The following is a 17,713-nucleotide window of genomic DNA, read 5'->3' as shown; positions in this document are numbered from 1 at the left end:
TTGTTGCTCATAACAATAGTTCTGTATTCCTGAATATTCTGCAAGAATGTATTAGTCACATGTGAAATTAAAATATATAATATTGTATATTTTAACCTTTGAACTCTGCATTCTACAGCCAGTGAAAAGGGATAAAGGTGATACTGCAATGTAATAAATTTAAAGTACTTTTTAAAAATCATTAAACTCTAAGAGAATAAAATAAATGATAAGCTGCTTAAGAATTTTTACTTAGTAATGTTTATAATACTATAAAACAGCCAAATAATCAATAATTTAAATTTAGTAATGTGTTAAAAAATTTTAATGCACTGAATTGACTGGATTTATTTTTTAATAATGGTACATTGCCTTATCCATGTTCTCAGATCTAGCTAGCTACAAGATAATGATAACTGAAACAGTTATCCTTAATAACAGGAATATTAATTCAAAGGAAAACCCTGCACCAGAAATGATTGGAGAAAATGTTTTTAAAGTGTCACCTTACAGGGCCTAGAGTATTTAAAGAGATAAATGGTGCCCATTTTCAAATCTACTCATTTTATAAGCTATAGATATCTCTCAAGATACAAAGACTGATAGGTCTGGTCATAACAAACTTTTATTTAAACCCTTCCTCCCTAACTCCAGAACATAACTATCAAAAACAGTAAAATCATTTTAACTCAGAAAATCACACAACTACCTGCACAATGACAGATACCAACCCCTCTCCCTCTGTGCTGGGCAAGATGGGGGAGAAAGAAGGATATATGAGAGTCAAAGAAAGGGTTAAAGAGAGGGAAAATATCTCAGTGTTTATAAATGTCTACATATTTGTACATAGCAACTTTAAACTGGTCTTTTAGATGGAAGTACAAAGCCACAAAAATTCAAATTTTATAAAAAAGAAAGATAAAAAAATAAAATTAAATAACAACAACAAATTTCATAAGGAACAAAAAAAAGGAGGAAAAGTTGAACTTTTAAAAGAATGAGATTTTTAAAAAATGAGATTATTCACTTAGAATTTGAATTAAGGAACACAGCTAAGTTTCTGGATTCACATGAGAAACTGAAGTAGTTCAGAGGTATTATCAAAGTTGAATTTAGGAGCACCTCCCTGCCTCAGTTATTTAAGCATCTGCCTTTAGTTTGGGTCATGATCCTCTGGTCCTGGGATGGAGCCTTGCTCAGGCTTCCTACTCAATGGGAAGCCTACATCTTCCCCTTCCTCTGCCCCTCTCCCCAGCTCCCGTGTGCACGTGTATGCGCCCTTTCCCTCTCTCAAATAAATGAAATCTTCCCCCAAAAAGTTGAATTTAGTGCTTAAAATCAGGATGTAACAGTGCAACATCCCTATTCATCTTTACTCATGTAGCCTGCACACAATATTGAAATTGTTGCACCGATCCCTGAGAGGTACCTATGGAACTCCTCATGTGTATCTAAAGCTAACTTAAATCACCAACTGTACAAGTATTATCCACATTAAATGCTAAAAACTAATGACATATATGGCCAATTTATTTAAATTAAAACTGTAAAAACTACCAAGATATGGAAGCAGCCCAAGTGTCCACCAACTAATGAATGGATAAAGATGTAGTATATATAAAGAATGAAATATTACCCAACCATAAAAAAGAATGGAATCTTGCTATTTACAACTCCATGGATGGAGCTAGAGAGTATAATGCTAAGTGAAATAAGTCAGTGATAGAAAAACAAATACCATATGATTTCACTCACATGTGGAATTTGAGAAAACGCCTTTGTGGCTCAGTCATCTAATCGTTGGACTCTTGATTTTGGCTCAGGTCATGATCTCAGGGTTCTGGGATTGAACTCTGAGTCAAGTTCCACTGTGGGCATGGAGCCTGCCTAAGATTCTCTCTCTCCCTCTCTGTCAGCCCCTCCCCTGCTCACTAGCTCTCAAGTACATACTTTCTCTCTTTCTCCCCCTCACTCTCGTTCTAAAAAAAACAAACAAAAAACAAGCAAGGAGAACTAGAAACACACAGAGAGAGACAAAACATGAAACAGACTCTTAATTACAGAAAACAAACTGATGGTTACCAGAGAAAGGGAGGGAGTGCATTAAATAGGTGATGGAGATTAAGGACTGCACTTGCTATGCTAAGCACCTGGTGTTGTACAGACTGCTGAATCAATCACCATATCATACACCTGAAGCTAATATTAACACTCTATGCTAATTAACTAGAATTAAAATAGAAACTTAAAAAAATGGGGATGGGTATAGTCCAATAAAACTTCATCAATGGACAGTGACAAAAAAACCCTGTTAAAAACTCAACAACTGATATTTGGTGTTTTCACAGCAAACATACATGAAAAAGACCTTTGTCCAGGTTCTAATTATATACTGGAATTCACTTTTAAATCACCACATTTTAAAATGATATATTTGTTGACAATTTTGAGAAAAGCGGTTTTGTTCAAAAGTGTCAAATATCATTAAAAATTTGTATTGCCATGTTTCATAAGTATAACAGTTTGGACTTGAAGTTTATTTCTTCATTTCTTCTATAGATATTCCTTTATCTCAAACACCTATGTGTAAGTTTATCCCAATTAACCCCAAAGTACCTACACCTATGCCTAGGTTGATTTATCATTTGAAATCATAATTAGAATAAAAAATTAGGAAGATTTTCTATTATGTTAAAAAATTATCAAAATGGACATAGCTTCTTTTCTTTAACTTCATGAGTATTTCTATCTTTTAAAACCATGAAAAGTTAACATTCAATTTACTTGATCTTTGTAGTAAACTAGATGGGATTATTAATTCATGTTAAAGTAAGGACACTGGGGCGCCTGGGTGGCTCAGTGGGTTAAAGTAAGGACACTTATTAAACAGTATCCAGAGCAAAAGAAGTACTTTATGTAAAAGATGTGCATGTTCAAAGGCTGATTCCTTCAAAAGAAATTGGAAAAAAAAATGATTATTTATGTTTGGACTGACTTGCCTTTACATTAACATATAACTTTAATTCTACTATACAAATTATTTCTCATGATCAAATTTTAACATGTTTTCTAAAAATTGAATAATCTTTATGTTTCCATTTTTGTCATTTTCTCTCCAAGCTACAACTACCCACCCTACATGCATGCATATGCTCACATACACTCACCCATATACCTTTACTTCATCAATTTAGGGATGCCTGTCACTTGTTTTAAGAAGGCAGAATGGAAGCATTATAATGGTTAACTTTTAATTTCACTTTATAACTGCTTTACAAGATGCCTACCTACACATCATATACTTCCTTTTGTTTGTTTGTTTAAGATTATTTATTTATTTATTTATTTGAGAGAGAGAGAGAGAGAGAGTGCACGCATGTGCACATAAGCACTCAAAGTTGGGAAGGGGCAGAGAGAGACAGGAGAGAATCTCAAGCAGACTCCATGCTGAGTGAGAAACCCAAAACGGGGGCTTGATCATGACCTGAGATGAAACCAAGATTTGGATGCCTAACCAACGGAGCCACCCAGGTGCCCCCATATCCTTGTTTTTGAACTCTTTAGGGTCAGTTAACATAAACCATTTATAAGCAGTACTGAATTAGGTGAAAGAGTCTAATATTTTGGATCTGATACAATAGATTTATTTGAAAGAAAGGGACAAGAAAAAGTCCTAAAATGCCTTTTTAGTTAAAATACTTAAAACATGATCCTTGTAGCATACATTGTCATGTCATGTATTATTTCATTATAAAAGATTAATGAATTTAATATAATTAGTATTAACTGTTCTGGCTAAAATTAAGTTTTGTCATAAACTTTTCTGAAATCTGTTGTTTTATCACTCATGTAAGTTTATGTCTGAAACATAAATTTTATTTTAAAATCTGATGGCAAATGTATGAGGATTATATATTAATTAAAATTTATATTTATTAATTTCATACTTTGCCATCTACTTTACTATTTAATTCCATAGTTAAGGCATTCATTAAATAGATTATACCAAGATTTAAAATGCAAGATGCCTGGCTGGCTCAGTTGGAAGAGCATGCAACTCTTGATCCTGGGATTGTGAGTTTGAGCCCCACATTAGGTATAGAGATTACTTAAAAAAATTTTTTTTTTTTTAAATGCAATCTTAACTATAAAACACAGTGTTCTAGCAGAGTAATAAGGAGTTTTAACTTAAAGTAAGTTGGTTCTAAGTCCTTTGTTTGTTAAGATCATAGAAAAAACTGAAAGACACAAAAGAAATTGAAAAGGTGAAGATAAATTTGCATAAAAATGTGAAAACTTTTTTTTTCTTTTGTTTAGAACATAAGCATTTAGTTTAAAAATGTAAGCAAACAAACTCAACAATGCAGCCATTCCTGTAGGCTAAAACATAGTGAACAAATACTATTCAAATAAAGGTTAATTTAAAAGTAAACATCATGGAACTTGCATTATCATTTTTTCTAATGCGAGATTTTCTTAATCTACACTGGCTTTTATTGTAAATGACTCATTCCACAGAGCTGTTGGAAAAGCTGATTTTTTTTGTCACACTGCTTGCCAAGTATTTTGAACTGACAACAGCGTTGACTAATGATAGTGCTGGAATGTGCTGTTCTCAGTAGAATGGAGACCCATACAGACCTAGGAGTGTCCTGGGGTCCAGCTTCTGTCCATCCAGGGGGTTGGTGCCATACAACAGTGAGTGATGTTCAGAATGAACAAGCTGTATTTCCTCCAGGCTGGCTTTTCGACCTTGGATTCGCTGAAAGAAAATGGGAGAAGCCTACAGTACTCCACTGACAACATTTAGAAGAAAGTAAGACCTAAGTCACATTTAAGATGAGTAACAATGAACCAAATTTCATCATGCAGGAATGTGACACTGATTTGCTTAGGAAAGTACCATACTAATATTTGAAAAATGGAGTATATGCAAGGTTCAGATCCTATGGGTTGCTTATGCCTAACTGAGTAACTGACATAAAGCACAGTCTTCTTTGGCATAAAAAATAAATCTATAGCAAAAAATCAATAGTTAATTCCTTCGTAAAGTATCTGCTTAAAAACTAACAGCAGATTAAAAAAATGAAAAACAACGACGACAACAAAAAACAAGGGCTACTGCTTGGCTGAGAAGTAAATTCATTAAAATATTATTTACACTCACCTGTAGAAGTTGTTGGAATAAATTCTTTATTACTTCTTAAAGAACATAAGTACCAATAGATTTTAATGTATTTGATTATCACCAAAATGCTGATCACTTCATGTGTGTGCACCTCACAGAGTTATTAATCTAGATCAATGTTTCAAAGTGTGTCTTATGGGGTCAGTAACATTTCAAGAACGGTTCATGAACGGTCTGTGAAGAGGTCTATATAGAAATTCAGAGTAAATATTTAGAAACTTTTATAGTAATTGGACAGACTATTTTTATGTCTATTGGATCTAACATAAATTTGGGTATCTTCTATGTTTATTTTATTTTTATAGTAATTTAATGTATTTTATAAAACCACTAGTCTGTGACAGAATAGAAATTTAACAAAAACAAAAACTGCTGTTTAGCCAGAGATAGTCCGACACACTCTAGACTCAGTCAATATTTTTATGCACATGCTAGGCAGAAACTTGAACTTCAACTAATAAAGCCTGGTCCCTCAATATAGACAAAAGTGTACATTAAGTAAAACCTCAGTTAGTCAATATGCAAAGTATTCTTCCTGGCCACATTTCTCAGCTGGCATATCTACAAGCCCAATAAATATGCTGGGTATGCCTCTGTGGCTCAATCGTTTAAGCATCTGCCTTTGGCTCAGGTCATGATCCCAGGGTTCTGGGATTGAGTCCCACATTGGGTTCCTTGATCAGCAGGTAGCCTGCTTCTCCTGCTGCCTGCCACTCCCCTTGCTTGTGCTCGCTTGTTCTTTCTTGTTCTGACAAATAAATAAATAAAAGCTTTAAAAAATTAAAAAAAATAAATTTAAAAACATCATGCTGGCATATGAAGTTAATCAGCTGTGCTTTTGAAAATTGCTGTGCTTTCTAAATTAGCCGGGCCATATTAACATTTCACTTAAAATATGTATTACAACAAGGTACTTGTAATGTAATTCCTAGTATCTTATTAGTAGAAAACTACACTGAAATTCAAAGAGAATCCACTCAGGGAATGCTGTGCTCTCATGTTCCTGACAATGGAATCACCAGTTGACAAGGAAATATCAGGAGACAGCAACACCTCTCTCAAGACCAGGACAATTCCATACTCAACCTCCCTAATTTAAGGAGATATGGTTGCTGTTGATGTTAAAAAGAAGAGGCTGGAAAAATCTCAATATGCTAACACTTCCTAGGGGTTTACTAAGTAGAGGGCAGAGCTGTGCTTGTCGCAGAAAATAAATCATCATGTCACAGTGAGAGAGGATTGCTGGGAGACCGAAGGGGTAAGAACAAGGCAGTGGGAATGAGGTAAAACAAACTTTTTGACACTGTGCCAAATAAACAAATGTTTATGGAATTTTCTTTGTTATAGCATTGAAGTTCCCAGTTTTTGAAACCCAATTTACATTCCTAGGAATTTACATTCCTAAAAAAATTTTTAAATCCTTCAGAGAAATCATTTCCAGTTAGGTGTTGAATGATGAAATTAAACCAAAAGTAATGCAGAAGATGAAGGCAAATTTAATGATGGCCACTTGGTCAACCACTGCTCTGATCAATAAACAAACATGTTACTAACATAGGTGGCTTGCCGGTAAACACCAAATTCAGAAGCATTTACGGAAGACCAGAATAAAGAAAGAGAAGTGGCAAATAATGAGATAAAATAGGCAAGAGAAAGTTCAAAGAAATATTAAAGGTTAACATTTTAACTGTGAGATTTCAGCTGGTGGAAAATCCCCCAAGATAAACAGTGGTAACTCCATGGTCTGAGTCATCTAAACTTGGAATGAGCACAGCACTGGAAACCAGACTGTGGTGACCAGTCTTAGTCTGGCTGAATAATGAACAACATGAAATAATAGGGCTTCCAACTCTCCTTTCTGTGAGTCTATGAAACTGACAGCCACTAACATTTCACATGCTGATACTGTGAAACATCTATATCTAAAACAATGTCAGTTCTATAGCTAACAATCAAACCCATGTTTTGACTACTACCATAAAGTTCTGTCAATTCTTTTCCCTTCCCTTTTTCTAAAGATATTTTTTCAACTTTAAATTGAATTTTTGCCTCTGGCATAACATTAAATACCATTAATAATAAACATATCTTTATGTTTTCAGAGACTAGTCACATATATTTACATACCATACACTTCATGCTTGCCCCAACTCCTTTCTCATTCTCCCATAATCCCACTAGCATTTATGCTGAATGCTCAATCACACATTTCAAAAATAATCTGCTAACAAGATTTAATTATTGATGGTAGCCCAAATGCTGATAAATCATAAAAGGACACCTGTTGAATCTCGGTCATCCTCTTGTGTAATATCACAAGATAGGACATCTGGTGCAGCCTATTTAGCACTAACTTACTCAGAAAATACTCTGCTCTAGTTTACACTCTTGCCCTACCTTTCACTATTAAAATGTAACACAGTTTCCAAGTTTGCACTTTGATTTCTTTGTGTCCCCCTTCTCTGCTCCCTTATGACTCCAAAGAAGTATTTTATACTTGTTCTTTTCATTATTTAGAAAAAATTTCTTAAAAATAATTACACCAAGTATTCTTATTCTTGATAATCACTGCTCTTCAATGGATGCTAGACAACAAGCCCTACAAGGAGGATGAACATGTTTCTACAAAAAGGGAGCAGTAAAAACCAACTCAGTATGAAAAATGTTTCTACCTGGAGAAATGATCTGGAGAATGCATGTTTTGAGATTTTTATCTCACAGGGGGACTGCTGTGGGAACCTGGTGGATGACTAAGCTGAAAATTCTGAAATAGCAATAGTTTTCCTTCTTAACACACAGGATCTCCTGGAGTAGTTCCATTTTGTGTCACTTTTATCAGATGTCTTAAATTTGTCACATTCAACTTTTCCTCTCAAATTGAGGTTCCCAACTGTTCTCTTTCTGGTATTATGATCAGCAATTTATTGTATGTTTATGCTTAAATATAGATATTTTCATTTAAGCCCTTCCCATATTTTCTATTTCCTGTGTAGCCTTTATTCTTTCATTCCCCTCTCATGATGCTCTCTTGAGTCAAAAGTCAACAGCATAATGAGTCACAAAATAGGATAAAGTGCTCTGATAATTGTAATTTAGGGAGATACTGATTTCTGTTCTCAGAGATACTTAGCTTGCAGGATGTTTATCTAAAGTCATCTAAGATTCTGACCAAAAGGATTTTTGAGAATGTTTGAGTATATTTGAATATTTGAGAATATTTGAGTATATTCTGAGTATATCTGGACACTCAATGCATCTAAGGGATGGCATTCTTCTGGGTCTTTCTTGCTTGAAATCCAAATATAGGTCTTAAACACCTTACCAATATAGGCTTAGGAAAGAAAATGTACAGTTCTTCTTTCAATTTCCCAATAAAGAAGCCCTGTGATGTAGGTGTATTCACTATAATATTTTCATTTTCTGTGACTTGCATTCAAGCAGTTCTTCCCTGAGAGTAGTAAAGAAACTAATGTGCAGAGTACCTACTCTTAGTGCTAAGCACCTGGGTATCTGATCTTATTTAGTTCAGAGCCCCAAACAGTCTATATTCAGGTTGGAAGTTTGACTAAAGTTATGTAAAATGACCATATCATTGAGTCTCACAACACACCATGGTTCTTTCCTAAAGAAATAGTCTTTCTGAAATAAAGCCCGTTAATGAAACCTGATTATAAATGGAATGTTCTGAACATGAGCTACAAAGTCATACTGTGACAGGATAAAATGCAGCCTACCCACCCCACCCACACACAGAGCACACACACGGCATACATTCATATCTTTTTTTTCTGCCAAGGAGCAGGGGAAAAAGGAAACAGTTCTATTCCTTCCCCTCCTGTGTTCAAAGCCTGGATTGAGGCCAGTGTCCTAATCAGTTCTCATTGGCCCTGGAGGAATCAGAACCTTTTGTAAAATATAATAAAGGGCATAAAATCATGATAAAATGCATGAAAAAGCAGTGCCTTTGGTTAGGGAACTAGAAATAATTTAGCAGAACAGATGGATTGCATTGGTTTGGTATTATTGAGGACATGAAAGGGCTCATTTTGTGGCAGTTCCAAACTAAGAGAAAATGTCCAACTTAAATTTGACAAGTCAAAGTACCTGCCTCTGCTGGGGGAGACCCCATTTTCTTTAATCATTTTCAAAGTGGTGACATATTAGGCAACAATTTCCCCTGAAATATTTCATTTTCTGAAGATATTTCATCCAGTGTCCCTAAATATAGGGATGCTTTTTTATTTTTTTTTCTACAAAAATTCATCAGGTTTCAAACTTTGAAAGTTAAAGAATCATAAATGACATAGGAGAGTCAAAGTTACCTTCTGTTACAAATTCCATACTTAATATTTAATGGATCAGTTCACGGCCCGTTCATTTTTCTTAATACATTTCTCTCTCTTAAATGAATTTAAAAATCTGGTCTCATTTCTCATGCCCAAGTGTACCTACTGGAGTTTTCAAAGGCTACAACCAATTGTTTCTTCGAATTTTACATAAATTTAGTACATAAATTTTACTACATAAATTACATAAATTTACATAAATTTACTACAAATTTTACATTCAATCCTCTCCCCCGCAACTGTGTTCTTTCCTTCTAACATCCCTTGTGGTCCAATAACCTTTTCTTGTCAGAGCTTTTTTTACAAAGAAAGGGAGAGAAAGAAGGAAAGAGGAAATTAAGCAGACAGGTAGTCCAACAGCCTGTGGTTCTTCTGTCAGTCACATGGAAAGAAAATAAACTACAAGCCAAGAGCCCTGAGTTCTAGGTTCTGACTCTCACCTATCTTTAACATGCCCATAGCTAGCTATAAGACACTTTTCTGGACCATTGTTTCTCTATTTATATAAACATTAGGGGGTTGGACCAAATTACTTTGACATCCCCCTTAGGTCCTAAAATGGTAGGATTCTATGTGAAATAGTCTTAAACACAAAAACCCAACAAAATATCCTTTAATTTATAGATTTGTCTCAGGCAAGCAAACATAATAATCAGAGCAATAAATTACTATTGTTGAGGCAAGAGAGGAGATCTCACTACGAAGGTTTTCAAAGGAATACTAGCTATTTTTTGAAGCCAATTCTTATATGCTTAATCATAACTGAAAAATAAAAGTATTTCTTAGAATTCACATCACTATCCTATGATAACTTCAAAGTAATGAACACTTCTGCCAATTTTTAAGTTTGTGTATGAAACTTCTGAGTTAATACTACCTGTTTCTTAGATTTATAAATGCCAGCTTCTGTTACTCTCCCATCTTCAAATATTTGACTCCATTAACCTTTGTGTCTCTACTTCATTAAGCTTTGTTAAGAAGCTCAGCTTCTATTGCAGTGATTTTTAATATCTGCACCTCGGAATGAGCTGTGGAAGTTTAAAAGATATTGCTACCTGGGTCCTATTTCCAGAGCTTCCGATTAACTTTACCTGGGGACAGCCTGGGCATCAAGATAGTTAGAACCACCCTGTGGGTTTTAATGGGCATCTTAGGTACAGAACTACAGGTTAGATGGAACTGTCCATTCATTCTGCTCTTAAGTGAATTCAAGAAACTGACACTCTACTAACCCACATTTCAAACTAAAGAGTAGTTACAGTAAATGGTTATCACAATGAATGTTGGGAAGTAAAAAAGTTCTATCTGTTCTTCAAAACTAGTGCCTCCACTTGCTTGTAAAACTGTTTGTTTCAGTCATTACAATTTATGTAAAAATATTTCAGGGTGCATAGAGCAGTTGGAAAAGTACTTGAGAAAAATAGCAAATCCCATCCAATAATAAAGGTCTGAGTGGTAAAAAGTATATGTACTATATATTTTTTAATGTTTTCTTTTCACTCATTTCAAAACATTATGCTCATCAAAAAAGTAAAAAATGTTACCCTTTAGTGTCAACTGCTCAGTTTTGATGATTTCATGTAACTAAATCTCCTACATTTTAATTATCTTGTAAATAACTATAAATGAACATTTTATTGGTTTGAGTTAAACGAATGATATTTTAAATAGTAATTACATATGAAACAAATTTCATCACAATAAATATACTTTAGAACTGCAATTTTCAGATGGTTGAAAAACATGTAACTATTCATTTTTGTTAATAGGCTTTAATGCTGCTATTTTTAAAAAATCCTGTATCACTTTCCAAATGGACTCAGAAGGGCAGCCTGTTTTTTTTCCTTTTGTTGGTTGTTTTCCACATTAATTCTTCCTTTTTTGCAAAAATAAAAATCAAACAAAAAAATTCTAAATCATCTTTATTCTGATTATAGGCTTCACAAGTAATTTTAATGTATTTATCTGCCTAGGTCAACTCTATGATTTACAAATATCTCTCAGAATAATGACATCATATACCATGGTTTACTCGTCACATCTAGATCATTTGTACTGCTTCTCAAGACTGCCATATCCTTTAGAAACAATTCACAAGACTCCCTTACTGCTTTGTGGTTAGATTCTAAGACACAAACACACACACAAAAAAAATGTTTTGCCAACTAAACAAAACAGTAAGCTGTTATGTGCTGCCATCTAGTTAGATTACTCTATAAAACAAATGTTTAATGAACTGAATTAAATTGCAGTATTTAGTGTTTCTGACTGATGTCAGAAAATCTCCACATTCCAAAAGTATTTCTCCAAAGAGTATTATATTTATTTAGATTTGCAAAAGGTCTTTTAAAATTACCTGTATGTGCAGGCAAAGCATGGGATATAGCCTTGAGTTTCTTAGCATCTTAAGATTTTACATTAAAGCTGCTCTCATTGGAACTGCTGAGGAAGTCCCAGAAGGGGCAACAGTAGCTTGGTTTCAGGTCCCAGAACTGTTTTGTAATTACTTTGTGTTGGCACTTGAATAAAAGAGTTAAACATTTCAGCACAGTATGTTGCTTATGGTTTTTACTTATGAATTAAGCGAAACAAAGTTATTCAATATTAGTCACAAAGCCAATGCAAATTCCACATAATATGTAATCCAACAAAAGCATTATAAAATGTTATTATTCTCAAAACAAATGTGAGAGCAAGCAAATGTCTGTGGGTGGCTTGGTGGGGCTGAGAGTCATGAACATTTCTGGAAAAACAACTGCAAGTGCATTTCTAACAGACGATGGGTCATTCTCTGCAATTTTTTAAGCGTAGAAAAGCACATTCTTTTTTTCAGGGCACACACATTTTGAAGCCTGGATACCTAATCAAAGGACTTGTTCCTAAAAAGGGCACCAAATGACCCCTCCAGATTCATTTCTCATGGTGATAAGAAAGCTGATGATTTTGCTTTTTGCTCCCAACAGAATCACTAAACTAAATATGAATGATTCAATAGGGGAAAAAATTAAATAGTAATGAAATGAAGGACTACTAACTACCTCAATTTAAAAGAAAACAACAGTGCCATGTCATGCCAAAAGAACTTAACCCATGTTACCACTGTAATCTAATATAATGAAGACTAATGTTTTCTCTGGCTGATAATCAGGACTAGTAAGCACAACCAATTTACACTATAGCTTACAAAATAAAAAAGCAATAGGTTTACTAAATATCCTAAGAATTTCTTCTACTCTTAACCAAAGAAAGTGCTATGTTCCAAATGAACTCCTTAGCCATCTAATTTCATATGATGCCAGAGTTGGAAAAGATCCTAGCAAATATCCTTCCTAAGAGCCTCATCTTACACATGGGAAAGCCAAAGATCAGTAAGGTTAAATGATTTGACAAAAGTATACAGATAATTAATGGCAGAACAAAGGTCAAATGTAATGTTGAACCATTTCCCTTGAAGGAATCCATGTTGATTAATTTTCCTAAATAAACTGATATAATACATAAGTCTGATTTGTGGATCAGTCTATTACTTTGAAACAAAGGACGACTTTAAATGTTTTCAACTTGCCATCTTTTCTATCATATCATTGTTTAATTGCAAAATTGACTATTCTGTTGGTTGAAGGAAGCTGACTTTTCTCTGAATGCCAATAAAATTGAGAATCCTTACCATTTTTCCCAGTGAAACAGTAATCCTAAAATGAATGTGAATAAAAACAGAAAGAGAACTAAATCTTTAACATTATAAGGTCTGGAATATTTCCCTCCTTGAATTCTAGGTCTATTATTTCTACTTCTATCTCTTGTTCAGATGGCGCTTCTGATGTTGTCAAGACTATGAAGACAACAGACCACAGTCTTTCTCATTTTATTTCTTCCCCAAGCTCAATCAGTAAGAGTCTTTAAAATCACTGCAACATAAACTAGTGACTCAAAACCCCTGGCAATTTTGTGATTATCTATTTATTTATGTGATCATTTGATTAATGTCTGCTGAACCCACCAGACAGTAACCTCCTTGGAGACAGGGTATGCATCTTTTCAGTACTGCTTTTCCAGCTCATAACACAGGAGGCTGGAAAACTCAAAATTTTGATATACTGTTTTTTTGAATGGATGCATCCCTTTAAAGCGTGGCGGCCAGATCAGCAGTCTCAGGATTACTCAGATACATGTTAGTAACATAAATTCGTAGACCTCACCCCAATAAGACTCCATTACTGCTGAATCTAAAACTCTGAGTCTGGAGCTCAGCAATCTGTGTCTTAGCATTCCCAATGATTCCCAATCATTCCCAATGATATACTAACACTTGAGCACCACTATAATAATAAACGAATACCACTTACCCAGCCATGAGTTTCTGCTTGCTGGCCAGCAATACATCCCTAGAACTCTGTTGATTCCTTCACTGAAAGCAAAGGCTAATCACTAACTATGGGTAGCTACACAAACCTGGCATGAAATAATGTTGGAAGACAGCAAATCACTCTCTGGATGTTGGGGGAAAAACCCAGCTTCTAGGTGTTGTATTCTTATTAGATTATATCCTTTTCTACAAAATCTAATAAATCCTCTCTCCTTTGAGACAACTGAGCTGAGTTCTTACTGCTCACAACCAGGTCAGGAATTTGTCTATACATAGCTTAGGAAGGAGTGATAACCTAGACACAAGGGCTGGTACTCCTATCTCTGGTGTCTTAGACACATAGATTTTACCCTCTCAGTAATGCATACTCTAGATATAATCAAGCGAGGGAAAAGCTGCACTTTAACTCCTGATAGTCTTACCTATGCAAATTTAGAAAGAAAGGTTTCATTCTCCTTAAGCCCTTCAGCCACCCTGGTAAATATTCATTAATATCCAAGCTGAAACCTAATTTTTTTCTTGGAGCAAGTCAAGTCCAACTGGAAGATACTGTCATTGGCCTTTCTCTTTAGAAGGTTCATAAACACTAACCAGAAAACCTGTTAGCGTATATAGGAAACTTTCTGCCTCTTTAACTGGTTAATACACCCACCATATACCTAGCCACTTGCCACTTATAGTATACTTCTCTCCTGATTTTTCAACAACTGACTGTATTGAATTTCAGTGAATTGCTAAAAGGCTAGATATATGTTTCTGTCATTTTTCTCTTCCACGTCATTGAAACTTTCAAAATAATTTGGCTTGAGACAGAAAGGTTAGCATCCTTGAAAGATGATTTAATAATATATTAATAAATGTGCATATTAGATTTAACTTGTCAAATCAAAAACTTCAAAAGAAAATCCACAACAAACATGTATCATTTATTTTATTTGCATTTATTAGAGAGAGTACTGGCTAAGGAAGTAGATTCTACTATTTCTGAGTAGGCTAAATTGGTTTGAAATAATCTCTGTATGTTCCCTTTTTATTTTTTCCCCAACTCATCCAATAGAAACAACCAGGAAAAAAAATAAGCCATATTTCTTGTGGTTCTGTTTTATCCCTTTTGTTACTTTGTTTTATTTTATTTTATTTTATTTTTATTAAATTGATTTATTTATTTTCAGGAAAACAGTATTCATTATTTTTTTACAACACCCAGTGCTCCATGCAATCCGTGCCCTCTGTAATACCCACCACCTGGTTTATATAGAACCTGAAAGTCTCTGGAAAAGGGTAATGTCTGTTTGTTACAGATCATTTTTAAAATTCCATTTTGAATATTCCTAAAAACATTTACACACAAAGATACATCAAATTCCTAGGTATATTAAATTGTCTTTTAATGGTTTTAGAAATCCCATTTATGATTAGGTCAGCATAAAGTCATAGATTCCAGATAATATAGGAGCAAATAAATATATCATGGGCAACAATTTCATCACTTAAGAAATCAAACTGGTGAACTGTTTTCAGACAATGTTAGCATAAAGAGTGTTTTACTTGTATTACTGTGAAGTTATGGATCATACTTATAAAAGCAAATCTGCTGATCTGGGCTTTCAAGTGCATTATCTGTAACTGTGTTATTGTTTACCAGAGAGACACTTATTTAGCTCACTGGGCTGAGGCTAGACTCACTCGTTCTCATCAGCCCCTCTATACTTGTGCCATTTCACCCTTGGACTGATATCACATCAGTCAGTGTTGTTTTGTAAATTGAATTTTATGCTTTCAAATAATACAGGACTAAAGTAATGTGATGAATAAGGAACTGAAAAAGAAGACTGATCAGAAATGGTAACAGATTTTTAAACGTTAAGACTAGTGTGAGCTATATTACATTCCATTTATTTCAGCACTTTGCTCCTTTCATAACCAGTATTCCTTCAGGTAATACATTTAAGGAATACCATGATCTAACAATGCATTTGAATACTGGGATCTACCACTGTTAATTGAAGTGGCTGGGGTAAGGCTCCAGGATACAATAAAGACCTGAAAGTGAAAAAAAATGTAAACAGCAATGCCTTAGTTGGCAAAAGCACAGAAAAAAATGCCATGCTGGAAAACATCTATAGTTAATGCAAAGGTGAAACAAGAATGTTCACATGAATCAATGTTCATTAAGACCAGTTCACTACAGGTAAGTCCCCTTGCTGGTTTACTTTGTTTACTTCATACAGAATTGTGTAGACGACAGAGTGGTTGAGCCTCCAAACTGGTAAGAACTAGATTGGATTTCCTTCACTCATCTGCAAAGACTGACAACAAAACCAAAGAGCAACATGTTAAATTGTCAGTCTGTAATAACAAGGACTCTATTTGTCTTGTGAAATTCTGTAATTCTAGTCCCTAGAACAACGTTTGGGACATGGTATAGACCCAGCAAGGGGGCGGGGAATACTTTTGATCAATAAATGTTAAAGTAATGTGAAAAAAAAAAATGGGGGATATTTTTCTTTTAAAAATGTCTTAGACTAGGGACGCCTGGGTGGCTCAGTTGGTTAAGCAGCTGCCTTCGGATCAGGTCATGATCCCAGTGTCCTGGGATCGAGTCCCACATCGGGCTCCTTGCTCGGCGGGGAGCCTGCTTCTCCCTCTGCCTCTGCCTGCCATTCTGTCTGCCTGTGCTCTCTCTCTCTCTTTCTCCCTCTCTCTCTGATAAATAAATAAAATCTTTAAAAAAATATTTAAAAAAATAAAAATGTCTTAGACTCAAACATAGAATGTTACTGGGTCTTAGGCAACAATGGATATTTACAGCAATTAAATCAAACAGCTGCTGATTGTTACATAATTTGCAAAGTTGACAACAGGAACCTTTTGGAATTGATACCATTTTTCCTTCTGAAGGTCTAAGAAATAGATTTTTCAAATGAAAAATGGGAGTCGAGGAATCTGCAAAAGTGAGTCTAAAGAAATACCAATAAAAAGTACTCAAACCTCTACCATAAAAATTTAAGAACATCAACCACTTTAATTAAAAGAAGTGACTTTTCTTGGTAAAAGGATAGTTAATCTTTAAATCCGGTCATTTTAATGGGCAAATTTGGCATATATCTGAGTTCACAATATAGTTTATAATAAGAAATAATAATTACTTAGCACTTAAGAGTTTGTGGAGTTTCTCAGAAAATTAACTCAGTAAATGACATGTATTTGGAAACAACCATGCTACCATGCATACCAAAAAATGCTACACAGACATCATGCTGCTGTTCAGTCCATCAATTTGGACTGAATCCCTACTATGTGCACAGCCCAGAGTCAGAAGTGCTGTGCTACCAGGATCAATGATGGTTCATCCATGATGGTGTCTGTATGCCAGCATTAACATTTTCTGCTATCACCCAAATGAATACTGGCCTCTTTATGTGACATTTAAATAAGTAAAAGAGTATAGCAAATTGAGGATTACCTCACATTTATTTAGCAGCCCAGTTTCTTGTAGTCGTGACCAGATGCTCTGTATTCGTCCAGCATGCTCAGGATGGGTGGTGGAATTGCCACAGATGCACTGGTGTTTCAGCATCAGGGGGTCGTAGGCAATTCCTTCAGGACAAAGAAAACACTCGAGACTGAGTAAGGATACAAGGTAATGACACGTTAGATGACAATATGACTATTCCAAAAAAGATATTCTTTTAAAAATAAATTTACAAATAGCGAAATAGTACATATTTGCAAATTCCTAGCACATAAGAACTATTTAGTCCTGTGTATCTGGATATAAATGCAAAGAAGTTTAACCCATGGATTAATCAGTACTCAGACCCTAGCTTAGTA

The 17,713-nt window shown here is 34.6% G+C and overlaps 1 protein-coding gene across 13 annotated transcripts in view; it reads right to left on the bottom strand.

Moving 5' to 3' along the window:
* Positions 1–17,713, bottom strand: part of HDAC9 (histone deacetylase 9) — a 924,856-nt gene that overhangs the window by 264,292 nt on the left and 642,851 nt on the right. For all 13 annotated transcript variants that reach the window (XM_045062751.1, XM_045062752.1, XM_045062760.1 and 10 more), the window contains 2 exons: positions 17,346–17,479; positions 4,621–4,741 (listed from right to left, as the gene is read on the bottom strand). In XM_045062751.1, the coding sequence (XP_044918686.1) occupies positions 4,621–4,741; positions 17,346–17,479 (255 nt within the window). The remainder of the gene's footprint in view (positions 1–4,620; positions 4,742–17,345; positions 17,480–17,713) is intronic.

This window comes from Mustela putorius, unplaced genomic scaffold (assembly GCF_011764305.1).
Source record: "Mustela putorius furo isolate JIRA1106 unplaced genomic scaffold, ASM1176430v1.1 tig00003845_pilon_pilon_pilon, whole genome shotgun sequence".
NCBI lineage: Eukaryota > Metazoa > Chordata > Mammalia > Carnivora > Mustelidae > Mustela > Mustela putorius.
The sequence above is the reverse complement of the archived record's forward strand: the minus strand, read 5'-3'. Positions and strand labels throughout refer to the sequence as shown.